This window comes from Haemaphysalis longicornis, unplaced genomic scaffold (assembly GCF_048455015.1).
Source record: "Haemaphysalis longicornis isolate Haplotype H1 unplaced genomic scaffold, Haemaphysalis longicornis Haplotype H1 scaffold_9, whole genome shotgun sequence".
Classification (NCBI taxonomy): Eukaryota; Metazoa; Arthropoda; class Arachnida; order Ixodida; family Ixodidae; genus Haemaphysalis; species Haemaphysalis longicornis.
The window spans coordinates 57,522,886-57,547,197 of record NW_027526460.1 but is presented as its reverse complement, the minus strand read 5'-3'; the positions used below and the strand labels follow the sequence as shown (position 1 = coordinate 57,547,197).

The 24,312-nt window shown below is 45.2% G+C and overlaps 1 protein-coding gene across 1 annotated transcript in view; it reads right to left on the bottom strand.

The window, feature by feature from the left end:
* LOC144152912 (protein DENND6B) overlaps positions 1-23,907 on the bottom strand; it is a 33,197-nt gene extending 9,290 nt beyond the window's left edge. The window contains exons 1-12 of the mRNA XM_077684466.1: positions 23,706-23,907; positions 23,452-23,490; positions 19,638-19,874; positions 17,164-17,269; positions 15,932-16,118; positions 15,102-15,162; positions 13,124-13,281; positions 12,206-12,300; positions 10,769-10,825; positions 9,298-9,362; positions 4,743-4,832; positions 2,208-2,261 (exon numbers count right to left, since the gene is read on the bottom strand). Of these exons, the coding sequence (XP_077540592.1) occupies positions 2,208-2,261; positions 4,743-4,832; positions 9,298-9,362; positions 10,769-10,825; positions 12,206-12,300; positions 13,124-13,281; positions 15,102-15,162; positions 15,932-16,118; positions 17,164-17,269; positions 19,638-19,874; positions 23,452-23,490; positions 23,706-23,879 (1,323 nt within the window). The 5' untranslated portion in view covers positions 23,880-23,907. The remainder of the gene's footprint in view (positions 1-2,207; positions 2,262-4,742; positions 4,833-9,297; positions 9,363-10,768; positions 10,826-12,205; positions 12,301-13,123; positions 13,282-15,101; positions 15,163-15,931; positions 16,119-17,163; positions 17,270-19,637; positions 19,875-23,451; positions 23,491-23,705) is intronic.
* Between the last annotated feature and the right edge of the window lie 405 nt (positions 23,908-24,312).

Here is a 24,312-nt window from a genome sequence, read left to right as displayed (position 1 = left end):
TCTTTAAAAAGCGCGCCTTTTTCGCCAACTTTTCTTGCTTGGCGTGTGCTGCCACACTTCGGAAATACGTGAAGTTTTTCTTGCGCCGATGGCTCTTCTTTTTATTTTTTTATGATTTACTTCAGTGGCGCGCCGGCTATCGCTTGTGCATCTGCTAACGAGGGGGCGCACTGGGTATTGCCCACCGAGTACCCGGACGCCTCTCGCTTCTTGCGCCAGCCAGAGACCAAGGTCGCCTGCGAAACTGATAAGGCTCTATTCTCGTTTTTTTTTTTTTTTTTTTTTTAAATGAGCGGTGCGCTGTCTATCGCTCCCGCATCTGGCCGCACGCGCTGGCGGGCGCGCAGTGGCTGGTTTCGGTATCGTCCTCCAGGTGCTTCCCGCTTTTTGTGCCCGCGAAACTGATGTCCATCTGATTTTGATTCACTCAAAAGGTGCCGGCTTGTTACTCTCTCGTTGTTATTTAGAATTTTTCTTGTGTAACGCCAAAATAAAACACATGTATGTAACAACACAAATGATTTTTTTGTCACTTTACGGTCACCCCAAAAAATTTTTGATTATTTTTTCTCGATATAGATTCGTCTGTAGAATTTAAATCAGCAATAAAAGAAATCGACCCTGGGGGGTCGCATATGGTGAAAAAATTCGACCCTCAAAGGGCTAAAGGGGCCGTGACGACAGAATACAATTTAGTTTTATTCTAAATATTATGAGTTTTAAAGTCACCCCAGCACTCGTCTGGCAGCAAACGATGCTTTATTCAGTGAGAAATTACACAATTTAATCCAAGATTTTAATTCTCCCACTAAACCGTGTGTTTCGTGCCATGAGTGATGACGTATTCAGGGCAGGCATTTGAAATGAATGTTAAGTATGCTGACTGGGGTTGCAGCGGATGACGAAACGTCTTTTGTTGCTTCGTTTACCGTCCGTCCTCTAGATGACACCACAATATCACTCAGGCCCACCGTCCGCACTCGCTTTGTTTTTGACCAGATTTTCACCTGGCTTGTTTTTGCTATGGTTGACAGTGATCGTGTCGTGAAACAATGGGTATGCTCAACAAACAGGGTCACGTAAGACAATGTCACTTATGCCAATCAGCCAGTGTCGTCTGAGACAACCTCAAAGCGGTGGACTGCCGTGCAGCTATAACAAGCGTACTGCGTGCAGTACGCACTGGTGTTTCTATGTTTGCATGTGCGTTCGTAACTTCTATTGTTTACCCCACCATTTTGCTGCTATAAAAAAAATACACCTTAAATTGAGGTGCAAATAGCTCGTTCTACAAGCTTTACAAGCCCTGCCTAGCTTATAAGCCCTGCCTGACCCCAGCCAATCGCACAGCTGTCCATAATACGTCACAGGTTCTAGTGCGGGAAACGAGCTAATGGGTCGAATGACCATTCTCTTCTTTCCCAACTATATAGCTCATTTTAGTGAATTTTACGTTAAAAGAGGTCAGTGTCATTCTAATGAGGCAATCTTTCGAATGAACCAAACTTGCACTTTGTCTTGATGGCCTATGCAGACTATGAGTACTGCCACAGGGCACTAAACAGGATAACACCATAAAAACCAAACAAATGCCTGCACGGAAAGGTCGACGCAAGGTGTATACAGCGTGATTTTAAAAAAGCACCACTACATATGCAGATCGAAATAATAAGAAGCACTGATGTCGCAAAGGTGCGCAAGAAAACACAAAACTTCCTGCCTTCTCCCCTGCTATTTTTGTACAAAGAAAAGGAAGCACCCAGCCTTGCCTTCCTGCCACATGGGGACTTTGTGTAACCCATGTAGGGACAAGCAGGGGTTTGAAGGATCGGCTGTAAGTATTTTTTGCTAAAAATGGTTGGTACATAACATCTCCTGTGGACTTTGCACTTTCACACTTCAGCTTCTCGGCAAAAGGGATAATGCCTAAACTGTGATAATGGCTAAAGCTGTGTGCCTTTCTCTACAAGCACCAGCGTGTGAATGGTTGCCATTAACAAATGCATCCAAGAATCCACAATGCAGCTTGCCTGAGGCCACCACCAAATTTGCTTAAATAAAAGAAAAGGAAAGAGAAAATACTATTGGCATGTTGGCAGTGATGGCCCAACGCGAGAACGCATGGTATGTGCAACACCGGCCGTAAAAACACTCCATGTTTTGCCGCTATAACTGCAAACATCAGCACGCAGGATGCCGGCGGATACCTTGTACGGAGAGATGTTCCTCTGAAGTGGCATCAGGCTTGCCATGTACCGTTCCTGCGATGTAAGCAGGGAAAAAGGAGATAACGAAGTGGTCATTCTCCTCTAACAATGCCCACCGTGGTCATTCTCCTCTAACAATGCCCACCACCAATGACCACATCACTAAAGTACCCGCCGGCGGAATGTACCACATTTAGAGATCACATTAAATTAGCAAGTATGGAGAGCTCCACAGCAAGTGGAGAGCAGGAATTTGCATTTTTGGAGCGTCTTCTAGGGCACAAATAAACGTGTGACCTCTTCAAGGTGCACTGCTTGGCTAGTAAGCCATTACCCGCAAGCAGCTACAAGTTTCATCAACCTTGCACTAATAATGCCTACTGAACTTACCCCACTGTGTTTACCATGTATAATAGCAAATGTTCAATGAGTACTATTAGGCAAGTTTCAGAGCTGTTTTAATTAAAGCATTCAATACAGTGATGCTAAATTGCCCTCAAATCATTTTCTAACCTTGCTTTGTATTCAGGCCCACTGTCCGCACTCGCTTAGTTTTTGACCATATTTTCACCTGGCTTGTTTTTGTTGCAACACCAGATGCTACTCAAGCTCTATGAGGGGAGTTTTTCTTAAACTTGTCGGGAGGCAATAAATCACAATGTTCTGTTTCTTTCTTCTTTGTTTTTTTTTTTTGTTTTTTTTGCACAAGGCAGCACGAAGAGAAATTTAAGGGACAGTGAAGTGCAAAAACAATTTGCTCTAGATCAATAAATTAGCTCACCAAGAACACGAATATACCACTCTTACATAAGGTAGAAAATAGCGCAAACATGAATACCAGTCAGTGCTGCCGCCCCTGGCTATACTGGCCAACTTGGACCGGAAGTGGTTAAAACGCGTGGTGTACGTGAAATCTTCCCTGGCTGCTGCTAGATGGCGCTACTTGACCACACTTGAGCTGGTGGTACTGCTTTTAGAGGAATCGTGCAAACAACGCATGGGCGGTTGTTCCTACGCCAACATTTGCGCAGCATAAGAAGGACAATATGTTTTTCCTCAACAAAGAGCCGATACTGATCACGGATCACATGATGGAACATCTTCCTTAGTGTCCTAGAGCTGCAAAGGATGTGCGAGTTCGGGAAAACACAACTGATTTGACCAAAACAAACCGAACTGCTCGGTGCATGGTAACATTCTATTCGGTTGCTTCTATACCACTATACATCACTGCCTCGCTTGCTTCCAGTTTATCGTGACGCAAACAGCGACTACAGCAACCCCTGTTGACGTTATGGAATGGAATGCAGTTTGATTAGCAGTTTCACTAATTGCTAATCATTAGCAGTTGATTAGCAATTAAGACACCTTTTGGCACCAAATCAAAATGGTAACGGAAAGGTCAAACTGTCGTTTGAGGCAAACTTGCTGGTTGCCTTCAGTGTCCCTTTAAGCTCACGGACATCAGAGTTCCTGCAATGTACTAGCATGAACTTTGGCCATCCGACATCCAACAACTGTTTGCCAAAAAAATTCCCCCGCATTTCCCCGAGGGGGAGAATGTGAAAGTGCGAATGCACGGTTGTCGGCCCGCTTGCGGCGCTTGCGCTCGGCCCCCGCAGCCCACCGCCTCGCCGCCTTCTCTTCCATCTCTTCCATCGGGTTTGTAGTATCACGTGTACACCACGCAGTTATCAAGCCGCTATAACGCCGCTGAGTCGCCAACGCACTCCGCTGACGACGTAGTTTGAATGCGTTAAAGATATAAGGCGCGCCTAACACTGATATCACCGTCGCGTCCGTAGCTTGGTCGGTAGAGCGTCGCGCTGCCGCCGCAAAGTTCTCGGATCGAAACCTGGCGCCGGATGCTGTTTCTTCTTTGAAGAGCACTGCGGACGCCGCCGACGCCGCCGCCGCCGCCGCCGCCGGCGGTGGATGGTTTGGGGTCGCTTATAAAGTGCATTCGCACTTAAAAGTTGTCTGGGCTCCAAAGATTCAAGTAGTTTCAAGCGTTACTCACAACATTAGTGTACGGCGCTCGAGCTCTAGTCATGGTAAATTAGTACTGAATGGCCTGGTAGCCCAAATCTGAAACAGAAATCGTATGCAGGACCACATTCCGGCCAATCTATTGTATGGCCATGCTGTCACAATCGCTCATTTCTGCTTTGTTGCTGTGAGAAAGCTCTTACGCAATAGCGCTATCACCCCGGAATTCCTCCTCGATACACCTTAATGTTGAATCATAGTTTTCAGGCAAACCCAAAAGCTACCAGTAGTTAAAAAGAAAAAAAAGAAAGCTCCCTGGATCCATTCAAGTTTTGTACACCACTCAAAATTCTCTTTTATCATCACTACTTACAACTAAAAAATTCCGGCATCCCCATAAGAGCCACACATTCAACCCTGGCAGCGAGTAAATTTTTTCAACTTGTGTTTGTGTGTTCCTATCTTCCTGCTAGTGTTTCAGTTGCTGCTGGCTCTGCGGGGACGCAGGCCAGAGTAGAGTGGGCAGAGAGCAGCGCTCCTCCTCACCAGGGGGATCATGAAGCTTTGGGTGAGTTCGAGGAGGTACCTCTTGAGCAGGGCACTCTGCACCTCACTGGGACGCCTGGTCTGCACCCCCTGCGTGGATGGACAGAGGGCAGGCAGGCAGACAGCCCAGCTCAGGCACTGACCCGCACTGGCAGCACTGCAAACATCAGAACCTCAGACATTCTCTAAACATCCTCTAGACATCCTCTATCCCAACGCTGCACTTTTTGCAGCGTTGGGAAAGCTGCAGTGGGAACTGGCCAATGGGGAGCGTGGTCACTCATGTGTGGACAACTTTGTTCCTCCGCAGAAACCATGCCCACGGCATCTGCTGCACCTCTTCACACTACACAGCTTCCTACATCGCTGCACAAAGCTGGTGCTACAAAGTACAGGTGATTAAAGGCATCAATGGAAAGTACACCAAACGCACTACTGCCAGGTGTGCTCAATGCTGCCTTGTTTCATAATTTGCACCAATTCAACACGAAATTTTTCGCTAATGGAAAAAAATATGTGCAATACAAGGCCGCACACATACTGATTTGCCGGATATATTAGAAGGTGTTCGCTGACAAACAAAGGGCTCATTCTGGTTACTGCAAAGGCAGCCCTCTGCCTGAGCCAAGCACATTGCATCATGTCACTCAGCTCTTTGAAGGTGTTTCAGGCCAAGTTTTTGGTTGTTCCTAGTTTATGTGACAGCCAAACTCAGCAAAAAGGACTTGTTTCTTTGCTTTATTTTTGATACCAGAAAAAAAGAAATCAAGAGTAGCTCCCATGATGTAACATTTCAGAATTACTACTACATAACACAGTAACAGCCATACAGTTGCAAGTTACTGGAATTAGTGGCCTTGATCCTCAAATTCGTCATGAAACTGTGCAACCTATTAGGTGTACTCAGACACTCTGTGCACAGCTTAGAGTCATCCTGACAGGTTGCATCCCAGAAGAATTTGTTGATGCGAGAACTTCTGCTACTACAACAGCCTCACCGCCTCTGTCTATCCAGGCACCCAGTCCTCACTCCCCCTCCTCTAGATGCTCTGTTCCACGGCATTTACGAGCATCCTCTGCTCATTTCAATCTTACTGCCGACTACTTGACTCATTTCTTTCACAGTTATCGCGAAATACTGGCACTACCAGTAATGTGACAACTTACAATGTCATTTCAGACCACACTATCGGTTGCTCGGAAATCCTGAGAAGGTTGGGGGGAAAGGGGGATGTGGACCGCCAACTATACTTTGTATTAAAAGATACTAAAAGGTCCTCACATACAACGCCCACCCTATGTTGGCTATGCAAGAGTGGAAGGACTGACTGGTACCACCCACCCACACTTGCACCTGTCGCTCTGAAAGGACAAGATGGTGGCAAACACACCAGCGGTGAAGTATGCCTTTCAGAAATGACACATCTTTAAATGCGACTCACAAGATTCCCATAAATGCTTAGACAGTCAAAAGAAATGCGTTACAGCTGCAAGTTGATGAAATGGGTAACGACACCTATGAGTAACGCATTATTACACAGCAGGCACTGTTACTGCCCAAGACTGGGAAAGACCATGTGCAAAGCAATGGACAGAACATGCAGAAGCAAACAAGCAGACTTTAAAATGCACAAGTGAGATTTTACTAGAGAAAAAAAAAAAACGTAGATCGATGAACACACCCACAGGGCATGCAACTTCACAAAACAGAAGCCGGCTAGGCTTAGTGACTTGACTCCCTATGCTCGGTTTCTTTTCTTTTTTTTTTTTGTGCGATCACTTGCTCACTAAGCAATAAGGACAGTTCTTACACCCAGTTAGTTGGGTAGAATGCAGGAAGTGCACAAGTTTCCTTCTACAAAAAAAAAAAAAAGCAAAAGAGAAAACCATGTTGGAAGCAAGGCTTTCTTGCCTTTTTCAAAGCTTTCAGTAACTTTCAAAAAAGAAAGCTTTCATCAAAGAAGAATAGTCAAAAATTTCTCCTATGCATCTCAACCTGCAAGTCAGATACAGAGGCAACAAACAGATGCCCGCATAGTGGGATGCAATGGTTCAGCATAAGACCATGAACATCCCACTACAATTCACCGACAAGCAGGTAATTGCTAAGCAGGTACCCACTGCTACGTGCACTGCAGAGTGGCCAAACCAGCTTAATTAAGCCACTAGTACTGTGGCAGCTACGTGCCAAACTTTCATGGGCAGGCAGGTACCAATGAAGTTAACTCTGAGCTGACTTGGACGTCTGCGCTTTCATTTTTGCTTTCAGTCTTCAAAAACCGGCCCTCCAGAGAGATAGGCAAGATGAGCTTATGCAAAGTTGGAAAATTACCTTTCGTTGAAGACCGCAGATAACCAAAAAAACCAGAGGTGATGTGTTCTGATTGTGCAGTTTGGTTTGGCGGTGTGAGAATAATCTTGAAAAGCTTGGGAATGTTTGCGAAGGTAATTTTCCAACTTCGCATAAGCTCATCTTGCCTACCTCTCTGGAGGGCCGGTTTTTGAAGACTGAGGGCAAAAATAAAAACGCAGACATCTGAGTCAGCTCAGAGTTAACTTTAACAGAGTTAACTCTCTAGAGTTAACTTTAACAGAGTTAACTCTCTATTGTTCCTGCAGGCTTTTCCTTGAATCTATCGACTGGAATATCCTAAGCTGCAGGCACTGCACGCCTTTTTGTTTTTCTATCAGCCATTATTCATATTGGAACCAGGTGCATCGAAATTCATACCGAAACAAGTGAATAACGAATCTATATTCCAGTCGTTAGATTCAAGGAAAAGCCTGCAGAAACAATAGAGAGTTTTAGCATATTGTTACCGTGTTTGCGCTATCATTTACCATGCTACCGGATGCTAGAGTTTCCGTTTACCACTGAAAACGGTAAGACACATTTGAGGATATCGTTTGCGGCTTGCGTATTCCGGTCACCGTGGTACAGGTAGCGACATTTGATGAATTAGTCTCAAAGCAAATCACGCATAACTTTGTTGGTCATATCAATTTGCTTTCGTTTTAAAGTAGCTTGAATGTGCCACTTTTCCGATGAAGCGTTCACAATAACATTAGTTGTTTTGAGAATACCTGCAAAGCTTTAAAAAAGTAAACATTCTGCTGGCACCATCTACTGATTAGAGATGGAATCAAGGTAAACTAGAATTTACGTCCACGCTAAATATTTTGGCAAGAAATGAGTAAAACGTGTTCTCAATAATTAATAAAAAATACTCAATAATCTATACTACCTTGCCCAGCACAATTTTGGAGGCGTAAAAGCACTTTGTGAGCTCGGAAAGTTATCCGAACTAAATTGAGGTGGAGGAGGCTTGCGGCGGCCATTTTGCTCGCCCATCTGAGAAAAACGGTCGTTTTTCATGCTCCTGAGCATCATTTAACAACAACAAAAAAAAAAACGTAATAAACAGAATCAAATAAGATTATTTTTATCGGCTGTACCCAGCATCAAGTGCCGAGTGCACTGCATTTGCAATCAAGATGCGAGGGTACACTTCGTCTGCTCAGGAAGTTTGCTCGCGATGGTAAAGCCTGTGCCGATCAGTTACCGTTCGCGGAAATTTCTTCCGCATGCACAGTGGACTCCTGCAAGCACGGTAGACAGTAACGTAAACACGGTAACGGTATGCTAAAACTTTCTAATGTAACCTAGAAGACATGGGATGGACACACTCAATTTGTGTGTCCTAATGCATTTAATTTCCGAGTATGTTACATTTGCACGCATGCTAAATTTTGTTCTAAAAAATACAGAAAAAAAAATCAAATTACCGCAAAGCTAGCCAGAACAAAAGAAAATCAAGACTACTAAGTGAATATAAAAAAGGTCAAAGCCACTTCACGGTAACGGGAATACAGAATTGGGGCATGTGGCAAAGCAAGATTTTTTGTTTAAGATAACTGGAAATGATTACTGATTTTTCTGCTTACTACGTTTCAGCAAGCAAAACCAAGCAGTTAGCCATTCTTAGCTTAGCATTACCTTTACTATTGAAGTTTTTCCTCTTTTTATCTTGCCCAGGGACACGTGACAGGGATTTTTATGACTCGTATGGGAGGGAACAAATGGGGTCTTTGAGGCAGAACTACACGAATTAAGAAAAACGGGGGTGAGTAGCACTGATTAGCTACAGTGACTGAGGTGGCCACACAAAAACAACTCACCCCATACAGTCAGATATATTTCTCACTCCCTCTTTCTGAAGCTATTTTGAGGAAAGCTGCTCTTCCGAAAACCATTCTGCTTAGTATTATTATCGATTGCAGAACACAATTTTCGCATTTTGTAGAGTTGAATCTCATCTTTCACAAAATTTCGCCTGGATATTTTTATGGGAGAACAGAACATCACCTAGCCAAAGACAGTGCCCAAACATTGCTCCTTATTGACTCAACAGTGCAATGACGAAAGCAGCTACCATGCAACAACGCCCACAAAAGGTTGTGAATGTGTTTTGGTGTAAGTACGTTCTCGCAAACACTGTCACGTCGAGTGGACACCCCTTCCCCCCGGACCCTGCGGCATGCATGGTGTTCCCACCTTTGAGAGCTTCTTGAGCAGCACCTTGTCCTTTTGCAGGAAGGGTTTGTACTGGGTGTACAGGCCTGCAGCGATCAGATGACGAAAGCGTGTGACTCCCCGTGTACAGGTTCGCTACAGTCGCAGCCACCTTAGTAATAAGAGTATTCCTGGTTCTAGCTCGCCGCATGCACCCGCAAAGCTCCTGTCTGATCATACCGGAAATGGGGCACACATAAAGCGGACACGTGCCACTGAGAACGAGAAATATACAGGGTGGTACGACAGTAATTGGAACACTCTAAACTTTTTTCATGAAAGAACCACCACTCTGTTCGCGCACAAACTTCACACGAAGGTCGCATTTTGTGTCTATTTTGTTTGACATTGGGAACAACGACGGTACTTACCTGTTTAATTTGGAAATGAAAACAATTTTCGCCTATGGGAAAATGGTGGCCGATTTGGATGTGGGAGGCAGTGCAAGCTGATCTTGGAATGATGGCGCCACCTGGGGTATGCAGAGCGAAACGGACGATGGGGCGTCGCGTTAGGAAGGAGCCAAATGAGGTAGCAGACGATCAGAAAACCTGATTTCACATTTTCTGCAGAGCTGTTCGAAGTAACTCTGATTTTCTGATCGTCTGCTACCCCATTTGGCTCCTTCCTGCGGTGGAAGCAGTGTGAATCCTCATTGTCCGTTTTGCTCTGCATACCCCAGGTGGCGCCGTTGTCCCAAGATCAGCTTGCTTGGCTTGCATGTCCAAATCAGCCGCCATTTCCCCATAGGCGAAAATCGTTTTTATTTATTTTCAGATTAAATAGGTAAGTACCATCGTCGTTCCCAGTGTCAAACAAAATAGACCAGAAAATGCAACCTTCGTGTGAAGCTTGAGGGCGAACAGAGAGGCGGTTCACTCAGGAAAAAAGTTTTTTTAAGTGTTCCAATTATTGTCATACCACCCTGCATCACGACAAAATTTATACAGATACGGGAAATGACACGAAAGCCTTTACACCACCAGAGAAAAAGTGCGCATACTTTAAAGCAAACGATGCAGGTAAGCAAGCTGGTAGACACGCACGGACACACTTTCATATTTTATGACTGTGCCTATTGTATTGTCATGGGTCTTCAAGCACCAACCAGCTTGTGTTCCTCTTTCTTTCCTGAACTTTTTTTTTGTCTTTTATTACACCCCATACACATTAACTAGCTTGTCACCAACATTTGCAAGCTGGGAAGCTTCTTCAAGCTGGGAAGATCATGTTTATGAAGCCGTGACAAAATTAGGTCAACTAAGTTAACTGTAAGAGAATCCTCAATCCCCTGATCTCATACTTCTCAGTTTGCAATGTGCACTTAAGACCTTGTAAATCCATCAGTTTCAATTTCAGTGCGCTTGGTGTCTGCGTCACCATTGCCCGCCTCTTCCGATTTGGTCCTTGGGAAATAAAATAAAGTAAAGGCAAATCTCTCAGCGAACCCTACCTGGCTTACTGTCCAGTGTCCGTAGCTGGCCTGCCTTCTTGAGCTTCTGTGGAGAATCTGCAAGCAAAGGCACAGTTGCCCAGAGGCCGCAAGCATGCCGTCAGCACAAATAATCCACAAACTACCAGCACCTGCACCCTTTTCATAAACTCGTCAAGGACAGCGGCTTTGGGAGATGGAGCACATAATGAGAAAAGAAAGCAACAAAAAATTCAATAAAAGGCAACCACCAGAATTTGGTGTCTGTAGCCCCCCCTCCACCCCTCAGTTTTTTTCTTTGCATTTGTTTTCTTTTTTTTTCCAACATGGCGATCGTGGATGTAGAAACTGTGGACACGGTCCAACATTCTTGGATAAAAACCAGCGCGAAAGGAAGTAACCACAAGGACAGCCGCTGGTTGCTTCCTTCTGTCTTCGTCTGAATTCGCGCTGGTTTTTATCCAAGAACGTCTAAACTCCAACTAGCCCAGCTTGCAACCCTCTTACGGTCCAACACTCACCGTGACAATGAAAATCATTAACTGCCTGATGATAGGTTGGTGGTGACCAAAACTATTTAATTGACAAAATAGAAGCAGTACAAAATCATGCTCCTTGGTTTATATCAGGTCGTATGACTTCAGCTCGAGCACAACAAAATAAAACAGGATTTTTCATTAGAACCATTGCATCTGCGCTGGCAAACTGCTCTCCTATGCATTTCTCAAAAATACATTCATAGCAGCTGACATCCCCCATTGCGCACTATAACCCCTGTTTCCACATCACGCAGATTATTCAACCAACATAGCTTTGCACGCATCCACAGCACCACAAACGCATTTAATTCATCCACTCTGCCACGTGCTATCCCCTGGTGGAACGATCTTCCTGATACCATCGCGTCGCTGACTAACCCGGAAATATTCCGTCATCACTTGCAGATCTAACAGGAATGGTAGCGTTCACTTCCGTGAGCACCTGTTATCTTATTTTTACAGTTACAACTGACATAATACCCCCCCCCCCCTTCCCCCCACACACACTTTTTTTTTCAAGTTTTCGCATTCTGTTTTAGTTGATATTCTTATTTCTTGAATAAATTATCTTCACGTTGTGATGATGATGTGAAGACATTCTTTTTTTGCACTGCTTACTTGACTTGTTGATGTACACATAACATATGACTAGTCATTGTATAACTTTTGTCCATTATTTTGTTATAATTTCCTCTACAAGCTCCCCTTATCCAATGCCCTGCTGGGCTCGTAAGGTACTTCATTTCATTTCATTTATTCATCCTTAAGGGCCCGAAGGCATTACATAAGGGGGGGGCGGGCGTACATCAAGGTTGCAACATCTTCAGAAAAAGGTAACAAGGAACAACAACAAAAAAAAGGAAATTAAAAAGACAGGAATGAGCACTCAAGATAAAGTGGCAAAAGGAGAGCCACGCACCGGGCAGAGGGTCGTCACCGAGCCGCAACACGTGGGGCCAATGCTGCAAGGTCTTGGCGAAAAACGGGTTGGTCACGCCCAGGATCACAGCAGGGCTGCACACACACACAGGAACACAGGTGTGAGTATCACACGCAGACTGTATGCCTCATTCGTTGTGAAGGCCCATAATATATGTCTCACAAAACCTCTGCACAAGCACTATGTTGATTGCAGTGCCCTTAAGAAAGCAACTTTTCTTGCCAATACATGAACGGCCAGCCAAGGATGCAATAAACAGTCGAGACTGTCATAAAGGAAGGCCTTAAACGTACAGAGCAGGCGCGATTTAGCCAAACCCCACTCTTAGTGTTTTGGCTCTGTACTGGGTCAGCAATCATTTGCACTGGCTTGGCTTAAAAGAGAGGCCTGCATTTAACTTTACTCTTCCAGTCTTATCTGGCCAAGAAACTTCCCGCAAACCAGCCAGAACTGCCATCATTTCACATGTATAACCCACACAACTATGTAGTGCCCCCGAAAAAAGCAAAAACTCTAATCTTGATTGTTCCTCGTACCACACATTTGCATTGTATTTACTAATATAATGGACACACACACACGCAGTCACAAAACTTTTTTTTTTAAACCCTTGCACAATTCTAGCATACACAGAGCAACATATCCTAAAAACATTATTGACATTAAGTGCATGAAAAGCGATCTCCCACCTTTCATGGATCTCAAATAATCATCACAGCATTTTCTTGCCTACAGTATTCTGTGCTGGTAGCCCAGAACATGATAAGCATACGGTGACTGCACCACACGCAGCCAGTATGACCTAGGCCTCCGCATGTAGGCTATCCCAAAGTGAGGAGACACCGTGTTGGGTCCCCTACAAGAAGACGACGACAGCAGCAGCCCAGGCACACTCACAGGCAGTGGGATCCCGTGGTGTACTCCTTGAACTCGCTGTCGTGGATGGTGAAGAAAGGCCGGTAGTCCGCACAGTACCGCAGGGGCCACACCAGGCCCACTAGCGACAGCACCGTCTCGGAGCACACCGCGGGTGACGGGGCCATTACCACTATGGGCTGTGAGAAACCGAGAAGGAAGCTCATTTCAAGAGATCCACAAGCAGCTCCACATGTAGTATACACATGCTCCAAACTAGGCAAAGGCTTTGTAACCAGAATACAAACAGGGTTGCTCCTTTCTTCATCTCTGTGAGAGGGCATGCTTTCCCCTGTACAAGCTGTGTGCTTCTGGCTCAGTCATTTGCTGTAAGCCTTTCTCAATGCCAAAGTTCTCTTTCTGCACACCCAGCCAACCAATCTGCTGTAGCGTAACGCCAAAGGGCCCAGAGCTGGCAGATAAAAATTTCAAAAAATAGCTCAGGTTCTGCATGGGGCGCCGCAGAGATGCCCAGCTGAGGTGGATCTGCGAATTTAAAAATGCCCAAATGGGGGTATATGCTTTTCGCTTGCATTTTTACACAAATGCCAGCTACACAAGGGTCCCTAAATGTTAATTCTCACGCTGCCTGGTGTCTCCGCATGTACCTTGTGTGTACGGCCAGTTCTTCTCAACAAAAGAAAAAAATCAAGCCTGGTCAATGGACAGCGCAACAACTAACCAATTCTAACTTGTTCTACTAATAGGCAGTATATTTTAGACAAATACTTTGGTGCAAGTTTTTCCCCATAACAGTACCAAAAACCAGAAGTAGCAACAGTTAGCAACCAATGAAATTTGAACAAGAAAATGCATATAATTCTAAACTAATAAAACAACAGCCGCATATCTGCTCTTTTCGTTGCAAATGTCGACGAAAGATGATAGTTGACTGGCGCCCCTCCCAAGTAAATGCCTCCCTTCTCTTTCCCGCTCACCTCTCATGCTGTTCCTTTCCCGTCTCATTCCTCCCAAGATAACACGCTAGAGGTTTGCTTAAGTCAATTTAAATTTACCGTGTTCTACTGCGCCAAGTCAGGGTGCCTTGATGCCAGCGCTGCCGTACGGCGGAGACGCGCGTGAATTGAGGCACCCTACTACAACATTTATATAACCACGTTGCCCTGCTTTAAGAGCATTCTAAGCGGAACGTGGAACCTATGTAGTGGAACCTTTCATTGCTGTTGCCATTTGATATCTTAAATACCGCCAGGAGCTATAGTAGCGCAGGCAACAGCAGGCGGCGGTTTTCTGCAGTTGATGTAGTATTTCATTTGTTATCAGAAAAAGAAAGCATCCATGAATTTTTTAATAAGGAACACTGCAAATAGCCCTTACGTATTGTTTTCTTGCCTTATTTTTGCATAATGCCTTGTCCTTGTTCAACAATGTTGACAAGTATGAACACTGACACCGGACTTAGACGTTTAGATTCGGCAGTGGGTATATAAGACTATTGCGCAGCTCCTGTTTCACTTTGGCTGTGTGGCTGAATCAAGTCACAGACAGACAGACAGACAGACAGGCAGACAGCCAGACAGACAGACCAAGATTTCTGCGTTTAAGTAGCCCAAGAAAGACTATCACCTTTAAAAAGATTTTGGTTGACAGATGGAGACAAGTGCAGTGATTGAGACCACAGTTATGACATGAGGTACAGCACTCCACTACCCTTGTAACCATAAATGAACCTTAACTGTTACCTGAATTTTACCGTACGAAATGTGCATTCACAAACACACTTTCAACTTAATCCTTTAACTTAATTTTAACTTAACTTAATTAAACTTAACTTTAACTTAATCTAATGATGGTGTATTTGGTAGGTAGTTCCCAGGTCAATCAAGTTCTTGCATAAGTTGCCACTGCTTTTTTTTACATCTAAATCCATGCCTGGCATGAGCAGGTTGTAACGTAGAGTAATTTACAGCGTGTATACAGGTGCCTTCACAGGACTCACCTCCGACACCAGCACCAGTTCCCACAGAAGTTGCACATGAGACAGCAGGGGCATCAAGCACCTGCAAGGATGAAAGGAGCAGGGCCTCAAGTCACAACATACGACAGCCCAAACTGTGCTCCGTTCCACAGTGAAGCAACAGGGACGCTTTTGCAATGTTGAACTGATCAACCAAACTGCCTCGACCCACCACTGAGTGTGCCTCAGACGTAACTATCACACTATTGGCCATCGCACTGAAGATACAGTTTCAAAGTGTTCTGTCGCAACCTCTTCTTTACCACGGCAACCCGAATATTTCGCACCAACATATTGGAAGCTTTTTTCGTAGCATTTTACCTGTCAAATGTACAACCCTGGCCTTCAGAAACAGAACGCTTTACCTGCTGTTGTAGTAAGCTCATTGTTAATCCAACTGAAAACAACAACAAAAACAAAAGAAAAGCAACAAAGCTAACAGTAGAGCTCAGTAATAGGGAACGGCACAATAGGTGGTATTAGCCCATCTTATGAACACCCAAAAATCGAAGACGACAGTAACTAAGCTGAATCCAAATTATGGTTGTGGGGTTTACCGCGCTACAGCCACACCTGAGCTACGAGGCTTGCCATAGTGGAGTTCTCCGGATTAATTTTTTTCATAGGGAGCTCTTTAATAAACGTGCACCGAAATCTCCACACACGGGCATTTTCGTTTTTCGCCTCCATCAGAAAAGCGGCTGCCGCGGCCGGGATCGAAACCGTGTCATAGGGCTCAGCAGCAACCGCTGAGACACTGCTACTAGATACCGGAGCAAACTCCGTCACAACACCACGGGCGCAGTGCTCACCGGAAGAGATCCAGCTCGTGCACGGAGGGCACCGGGTCCAGCCCCGCCGGCTGGATGCTGACCGAGGGCATGCCCCTGCCCAGGCCCTGCAGGGTGGGGATGCGGGCCTCCAGGGACACCCCGTGCAGGGGCAGGCTCAGCACGCAGCCGGGCACGGGCGCGGGCCAGCTCGCCACGTTCCGTACCGCTGGGAGGGGGCAGTAATTGGGACGTGCAACAGCATGCTGTCGCTTGGGACAAACGATGCAACCGGCGCAAACTAGACGGCGTCACGCCCACATGACGGAAGAGAACAGCCTTGCGTACTACCTCAGGAACACTTGATGGGTGCTTCTTCTCACACCTATGTTCCTAAACTTGTGTACCTTGTGCCTTTTCTATCCCATAAGTTTTTGGTGATCCCTATTTGTTGATACGATGCAGAAACAGCCTTTGCGGCAAGATTCAACCCCTTAAGTGTACTACCGTGATAAATTGAAATGCAAATAACGGAGCGCATCGCTTCCAGTACATGCTGCGCATCCTGGGGACAGCACGTGTATGCGCAGTGCGAACAAGTGACGAGAGTTTGTGCCCAACGTTGATATGGAAACACCGTCGTTTGACGTGTGAGCGTTTTGGTTTGTCTTCCCACGGCATTTGGAGCCCGCTCATGCAAGCGTTGTCTAACTTTGTTGCTGCCATGAGTGAAAACAGTGCTCACAGCTACTATGTTCCTTTATTGTTTTATTTCGTGCTGAATGCCCAATGAACGATGGAAATACGATGGTCTTTTCATACCAAGGTTGGTCACGAACTCTCGTAATTCGTTCGCACTGCGCATATGCGGCCCGTCGCCACGATGCGCGGCATGTCTGAAAGCCCCGTGCTCCGTTGTTCGTATTTCAATTTACCTCGAGTGTACACTCCCAATAGGGCCTACTATTCAATAAAACAGATGTTCTTGGTCCGTTCAAGCTTCTTTATCGGGATTCCACTATATTTATGTATATGTCACATCTGTTTCTCCTTCTGTCTGCACTGCTTTGTACCATTTAGAAATGAATTACCAGCTAGAATGGTTACCAACTCGACGAGTTTTCTGTCATTCTGAAAATCAGCGACGTCTAGAGAAACAATGTCGCCCCCGTAGATTCCCTAGCATATGCACTGCTGTTGTGTGGTATACAGTTGATAGGGGGCAGGCGGAGAGTGTCTGTAGTAGTACCGGGCCGGTTCGTGTGCGTACCCACCTGCTTCCAGACTGGGCTGGCCCGTGCGGAAATACTCCTGGGCGATGAGGGACAGGACACGGCTGAAGAGACCGACCAGCGGTAGCCGCGTCAGCACCACAAGAGACTGCAGAAACGACCAGAGAGCACACCGCACGCTGAATAGAAGGGTTCCACCAATGATTGTGAGCTCCCAGCTTGCTAACACCAAACACTGGAAACAAGTGTACACCCGTCTTCACTCAGTACACTCTTTTTAACAGAACTGGGAAAATTAATAACATGACGCCATCAATTGTGAACTTCTTAAAACAACTTCTTTTAATTTTCAATCACACTCTGTGAAACTTGTCAGCGTTGCTGCCTTTTTCCCACTGATATCAAATATGCCATTATTTTTTCAGTTGGTCAATTAGTTCCCGAGATAATTAGAGTTAATTAGCCATTTTTGGAAGGACAATAGACAAAACAGTGTTGGTCATAAAAGTGTAATCTCTACATTTTCCAATACTATGAACCTGGTGAGTGCAATAAGAGAAGTGGGTTTTTGATGCATCGCTTGAAACTAATTTTACAGCTCATTACACTTCAGTGTTTGAAATGGGCGTTCGAAATGGTTCCTTGCCAGTGGTGCCACCAAAGTTTAATGAGCTGTAAAATTAGTTCCAAACGATGCATCAAAAACCGATTCTCTTATTGCATTCACCAGGGTTCATAGTATTGGAAAATGTTAAGATTACACTTTTATGACCAACACTGTTTTGTCTACTGTTCCTCCAAAATTGGCTAATTATCTCCAATTATCTTGGTAACTAACTGACCAACTGAAAAAGAATGGCATATTTGAAATCAGTGGGGGAAAAGCAGTCACTGACAAGTTTCACACAGTTCACTTGAAAATTAAAAGAAGATGTTTTAAGACCAGTGTCCCCCTTAAATCAACATGTTCTTCCTTCAGCTAAGGCTTACCAGACTTAAAAGAAAACCTTGATTAAGGAAGAGGAAGAAAAAAGAAACTGATTTATATGTTCACAGCCAAGAAAATGGTTCCTATACCTTCTTGCAACAATTTATGCAGTGAGAAAATGAATAATGACTTCTTCCAATACCAAATGTTTTAGCATAGATATAAGAAACTCCCATTCCTGTTCCATAGCAAGCAAAAATACAGCGAATACACATATTGTTGCAAATCCGTACACACCATGGCGGCATTTAGATTATTTGGTATGTGTAACCTCCACACTCTTCAGTACCACATACAAAAAATAGTGGTTCGCTTCCCCAAGACCAAGCTATGGAAAGCATAAAATGCAGACATGAAATGTCTGGCTGAGCCACTTGTTATTAAGCAAGGAAGTTAGCATTGCTGCGCAGAACTTACACTCCTTCTTGACTGGTCCTGTGCATGGGTATGTGCTATTTGTTGTTAAAGAGCAGTTTTGTCCTTTCATGCCAGACAAGCTCCAGCAGTCTTGTCGTCTTTATCCCACATCCTCACCCCAATTTGTATAGAAACCAGATGTCCCATCTTGGCCAATCCCCCTCTTGCAAAGGCCTGCATGTTTTCCAGTTCTGGTTCCAGATCAGGTCAATTCTACGAACCATGATGATCTACAAACCCGTGTGCGAAAAACCCCGCATATCACTACCCTGTCAGCAACGAGGCTGCATCAGAGTGGAGTATGATTTTACTTCTAAAACTCGTGCTGCTAAAGACGTCCGTGCACGCATGCACAAAACATTCAAAGGGTTGGGCACTGCTAAAGTCATTTCGGGCAAAATGGTAAAGGCAATGTTAATAGATGCGGCTGCAATAAGCAGGACGCAAGGGAAGGCAAAGAAACCACCAGGCGCTGCAAAATTCTGTCACTGACTGCATCGTGTTACTATTCGTTACCTGCCTCTCGCCCGCAATAACCAGAAATCACGGCACCCTACACCAAAAGCCAAACAATTGCCTTGTTCTAGCCATTAAGGCAAATGTTACTGCCGCTACAAGAACAAGAGTTATTCCCCTGTCAACAAGGAAACTATCAAGGCACCTGTTTTTCCATGCAGTAATACACTCCCTTCTTTTTTCTTAAATCTCATGTGCCTGGAAAGCAAGCACTGAGCGTTACGGCAGGGATACATGCCGCCATCCTACATTTATTTAATAAGCATGCAAGCAAGCCTCTGGGTATTCACCGACTGCTTTTCGATATCACTCCCCCACAGGAAAGCAGACTCACTTCTCCCTCACTCGCCCTTTTAAAAGATACAACTCTGCAAGCACCGTTTTAGTCTGCATTGCAAGATGTTCTGTGGTGGTGTTGGCCTCAGCCCAGTATACGTAGCTTGCCATGTTAGGGCACTGTTTGCACGGTGGAAGGCTGCGAAGTTATCTGCCACAGTCATCTTGAGCAACGCTGGGAAAGCCGAGAGCAGTGCTCCAGAAAGGGCGGTGGTGACGTCACATGCAAGCTACGTGCATGCTTAGCAGCCGCTCTTGCCTTCTGGAAGTATCCCCGGCGGACGTTGGGGTCCTTGACCTGTCGGAAGTAGACGCTTCCGTGGAAATAGGCCGGGTCGGCCTGCAGGGCGGGCGCCACGGCCGCGTTGTAGGCCAGCAGGGCGGGGCACAGCGGGCGCTGCGGCAGGGCGCACTGGCGGATGCGGAAGTGGAACTGCGTGTCCCCCATGCAGCCCGAGTTGGAGTCCGGGAAGGCCAGGTAGCAGATGCTGCTCCGCTGCAATCAAGGGGGCCATGGGCCCAGTAAGGAGGGGCGTTCCCTGGACATGCCAGTGTGCCAAGCTGCCAGTGTGCCAGTGCAGCACAAGCTAGGTGATTGATGGTGATGCTGCGCGAAGATCCTGGCTGATAGCAACTGCACAGAACTTAGAATCTGGTGAAAACTGTACTGAAGGATCATCCCCAACAAAGACATGGGCTGCAAGGCGCAGCTGGCTACACAATGATAGTGAAGTACAGAGGCAGAGAAAAAAGAACATTATTTTAGAGTGCCGTCCCATTAACTTGAAAACTTGCACAATTTTGGTGAATCGGAAATTTTTCAACCTGGAAATGTAATTGTTTCGTTTTGTGCTCTATAAAATAACAAAGATACGGCTAAAGCAAACAACTATTGTACGAGCACTACTGCAATTTTCATCAGAAAAACCAAATGCAATATAAATGTTCTTGGATGACTAAAGTTTTCTATGTTCTCGAGCATTTAACTTGACATTGTACAAGTAGTTAGCCTAAATTTTTGGCAGCTTAAGCATGTGTGCTACTGTGGTTTTGATATAAATTTTTCACAGCTCGAACAAGCAAAGCACAACTTACTGACATTAATTTCAAGCTACAGAACATATGGTTAGATTATATACATCTTATAATAAAATCAATGACCAGAAACTAGGCAAAACAGTGCGACTGAATCATAGCAACACCAAGAGCCTAGATGCAGCAACGACTTGATAATGCCAACCCTCATTTATATAAGCAGCCTTGAGGATCCAGCAGAAGTTTGTTGAACCCCAAATATCCTGCAAACAAAACGAAAGAAACGGTGCAGAAAGAAATGTTTTTGCAACTTCCCAAACTTTGTTATCATTTTGGAAGGAACTGTGTAAAAAGACAAGGCCATTGACTTCTGCTATTTCAATCTATGTAAGTTGAACTTGTTGAGCAATCCAGCAATGCTAGAAGTTTCCAGCAAGCACCCATAGATCGCCGTGGAAGAAAAACCTCTTAGAACGCAGAAGCATACCACATTGGCCCAACAGACCTTCTGCAAACCTTCACCTACTTTCCGCCTCGGTGCGATTGCGCAGTAATGTTTAAACTTATGGCCGGCGTATGTAGCACCTTCAGTGAATCGCACTTCTTCAAGACCAAAAGGCAAAGGAGCACAACAAACTATACCCAGCAATGAAGTAATTTGCCCTTACTTGTTTGGCTGCCACTCATTACTTCAAACTTTTGGATAGTTTGCCGAAACCTTCTCCATTCTAGCAAGCTGCTGTAAGCAGTTCTGTTTACTGCAGAACTTTCGTAAAGCAGGTGTTTGGTAGCTGTAAGAAGCATCCCTCTCTCATCCTAATGTGTTCAATACTGATACGTACTGCCTCTTGTGCCATCTCATTGTAGTTATTTGGTGATGCTGCACTGTTTTATGATTGCTGACAAGGAGCATTTCACAGTGGTTGTATTTTTTGTCTTTGGGTTCTTGCTGTTAAGAACTCAGTCATAAAGAACATCTAGAGTCACGAACACGCTACACTAGGCTAACTATTTTTTTAAGAAATATTGAGAGAAAGCATTCCCGCCTTTGATGGTCGAGCCCCAGAACTGACCTCGCGCTCTGAGAAAGTATACAGTGAGTGGAATATTCACAGCCTCAGCAAGATTGTCCACGATTCTTGGACTCGCTGCTGGAAATGATAGAGATGGTGTTTCTTTTTTTTTTTTTTTTTTTTAACCTAAACAAAATAGAATTTCACCACCGAAAAATGGCGCCACTGAAGTCTTTTGCAAACAGACCAAAAGTGTTATGACCAGGCTTGATATAACTAATTGTAAAGAACCATGAAATTACAACTTTGTTTTTATTCAAAAGATTTGGAGGAGGAGTAAACATTTATTGAGCAAAAGGACAGGAGTGGTGGTCAGCTTCCTACGTTCAGGATACTCTCAGCACTTGTCCAGCCACAAAAGCTTTATTTGCTGCAAAATTTGACAACTAAGGACATAACTGCAATGGTCCTACTGCATCACATGTTCTGTTACGTCAGTAATGTTGCAATAGAGACTACCTAAAATGGATAGTTAGCATGTTGACTTAATGCAGTTTCAAACGCTGCAATCTAACACAGACTGGAGCCGAAGTAACCAATGCACCCAATAGTTACCGTCGGCCTCCTTGCACCTATGTGTTCCACAATTTGTTACGATTCACAAAAATCATTTTTTGGAACATTCGGATTGACTCGACAATCACGTAAGTGCAGTGTAGCTTACGCCAGCTGGCCGGTGTCGTGTCAAAAAATTGCCTGCACGACAGCATGATTTTGCAGCATCGACCATTGGCTGTTCTATGTATGGTTCAGTTGCATACATTTTTAAGTGTTCATTCCATGCAATTAAAAAATCTGCACAAATACCAAGTGCAGGAAGCTTAATTTTGCAAGCTTATAGTTTGTATTTAATTTGCATTTGGTTTTGCAGTCACCAGCCAATCGCAGAAGCGCGCTGTACACGTCATAATTCTAGTGCGGGATAGGCCCCAGCCAATCACAGAAGCATACTGTAATGCGTCACAAATCTAGTGCGGGATAGGCTTCAGCCAATCGTAAAAGCGTGCTGTAGAACGTCATAATTCTAGTGCACAGAAACTGGTAAGTTGCCTGAGTGATCATTGCTTTTTTATATGGCGTTTGAATTAGACGTAGTGCGAGTGTCACTTCAACTAGGCAATCTATGGAACAAAACCAGTGATAGGATTCATTACATCGAAATGTCCATTCGAATTAACTGCGCTGGTTTAATGTTTTTTTTTCTCGTTTGTGTGCGCGTGCGTTATCGGGAAACAAAAAAGGAAACTCGCGTGCACGCGTGCGTGCGCACACACACACGACGCTTGTGACAACTCGACCCCCATCCTCCCCTGCCTAAAAAAACCACCAGGGCCACTGTTTAAGCAGCCCGTTCAGTCAGAACTTGCGGCTCAGGGTCCAGCAACAAAAATAACGACGCAGCCGGTTATTTATGCGACGACTGCAGTGAAACCGCTGCGTTAGGAACGAAACTGCCGTTCGACGATTTGTCCGCGATTTCTCGGCTACCTAGCAAGTAATTAAATAAACCAAGAATAACTTTTCAAAAGTGAATCCCTAAAGTTATTAATTAACACTAATCGCGATCACCAATAACAAGCGCTCATAACTCGTGACACTGCGAAACTGAATGCACGCACAAGCTCAGAAAAAATAAGCATGCGCTTTCAGAACAACTGTATCTGGCGGCGAAATTACTTATCAGTAGCAATGTGTGCTTATCAACAATACGCAATCTGAGGTGCCACATCATTTAGCGCAGTCGATCGGGCGGATGACGAGGAAACAAGACACACTATACGCACGAAAGACGTCCTACACACAGCTACAACTTTGTGGCCGCTGTCCTTGCAACACTAACATAAACACCACCAGTAAGTTGCAGCAGAGCAACAGCGGAAACGCGTAACAGCAAACCGAATCTGAAATCGGCATCGGAATGCCTTTGTGTCTCGATCTGCTTTAATCAGATTTCCGCTCGCTTACCTCTTTCTCGGAGAGCTGCGCGTCGCTCGGCAGCACCATCTGAAAGCAACGCACACCGCACGGATCACGATCTGCGCGTTGCCACATCACAAAACAGAGCGGTAACTTCACACGATCCCGCGACGAGCTCGGCAAAAGTTTTTTTGAAAAGGAAGGAACCATGCGAGAGATGGGAGAAGGGGGGCAATTGGCGCGGCAACTCCGGCAGCAATCCGGAGCGATTTCGCGAGTCGAGAACCACGGAGAGACGCTACCTCCATCGCCTGGCCCAACTCCAGGTCGAAGGCGACAACACAAATGCAGTGGACCCAGTTCGAGAGATTCTCGCACGCTGCAAGTCGGGAAAGTGCTGAACTGTCATTTTGGCCAGGCGAGCAGCTGGGAGCCGCGGCCGTTTCCTTGACGTCTTCCGCCATCTTCCCAACCATGGCAACCGCATCAACGTTGACCGACGCGCCATCGAAGAATGCGCCGACCCTGAACGTGCGCCGATTGCGGTCAGCCACCGCTGAACGAACCGCTCGGAATGCTTCGTCACAGCTTCCTTTACCTTACTGTTTGCTGCCTGCATCAATGGTGCAACCGACGCTTACTAAATCCGTCGGATCAAGCAAAAATTATAACCCTGTTCGTTCAGGTTGTCTCGTATTTCGCACCGCAGTAGTTCTTCCCCACTTGTTGCTAAACCGCGAAACCCCGACGTGGAGTCACCTTTAAAACTTAATGTTTGCCCCTAGTTCTCTCGAATTTGTCAATCCCAGATGTGAGGGAGAGAACCGTTTATTTGAGCTTTCTGAAGTGGGAGCGGTTCCCTAGTTCGGGAAGCTCTAACATTTGAAAATCTCCCACCAAAGTTGCAAT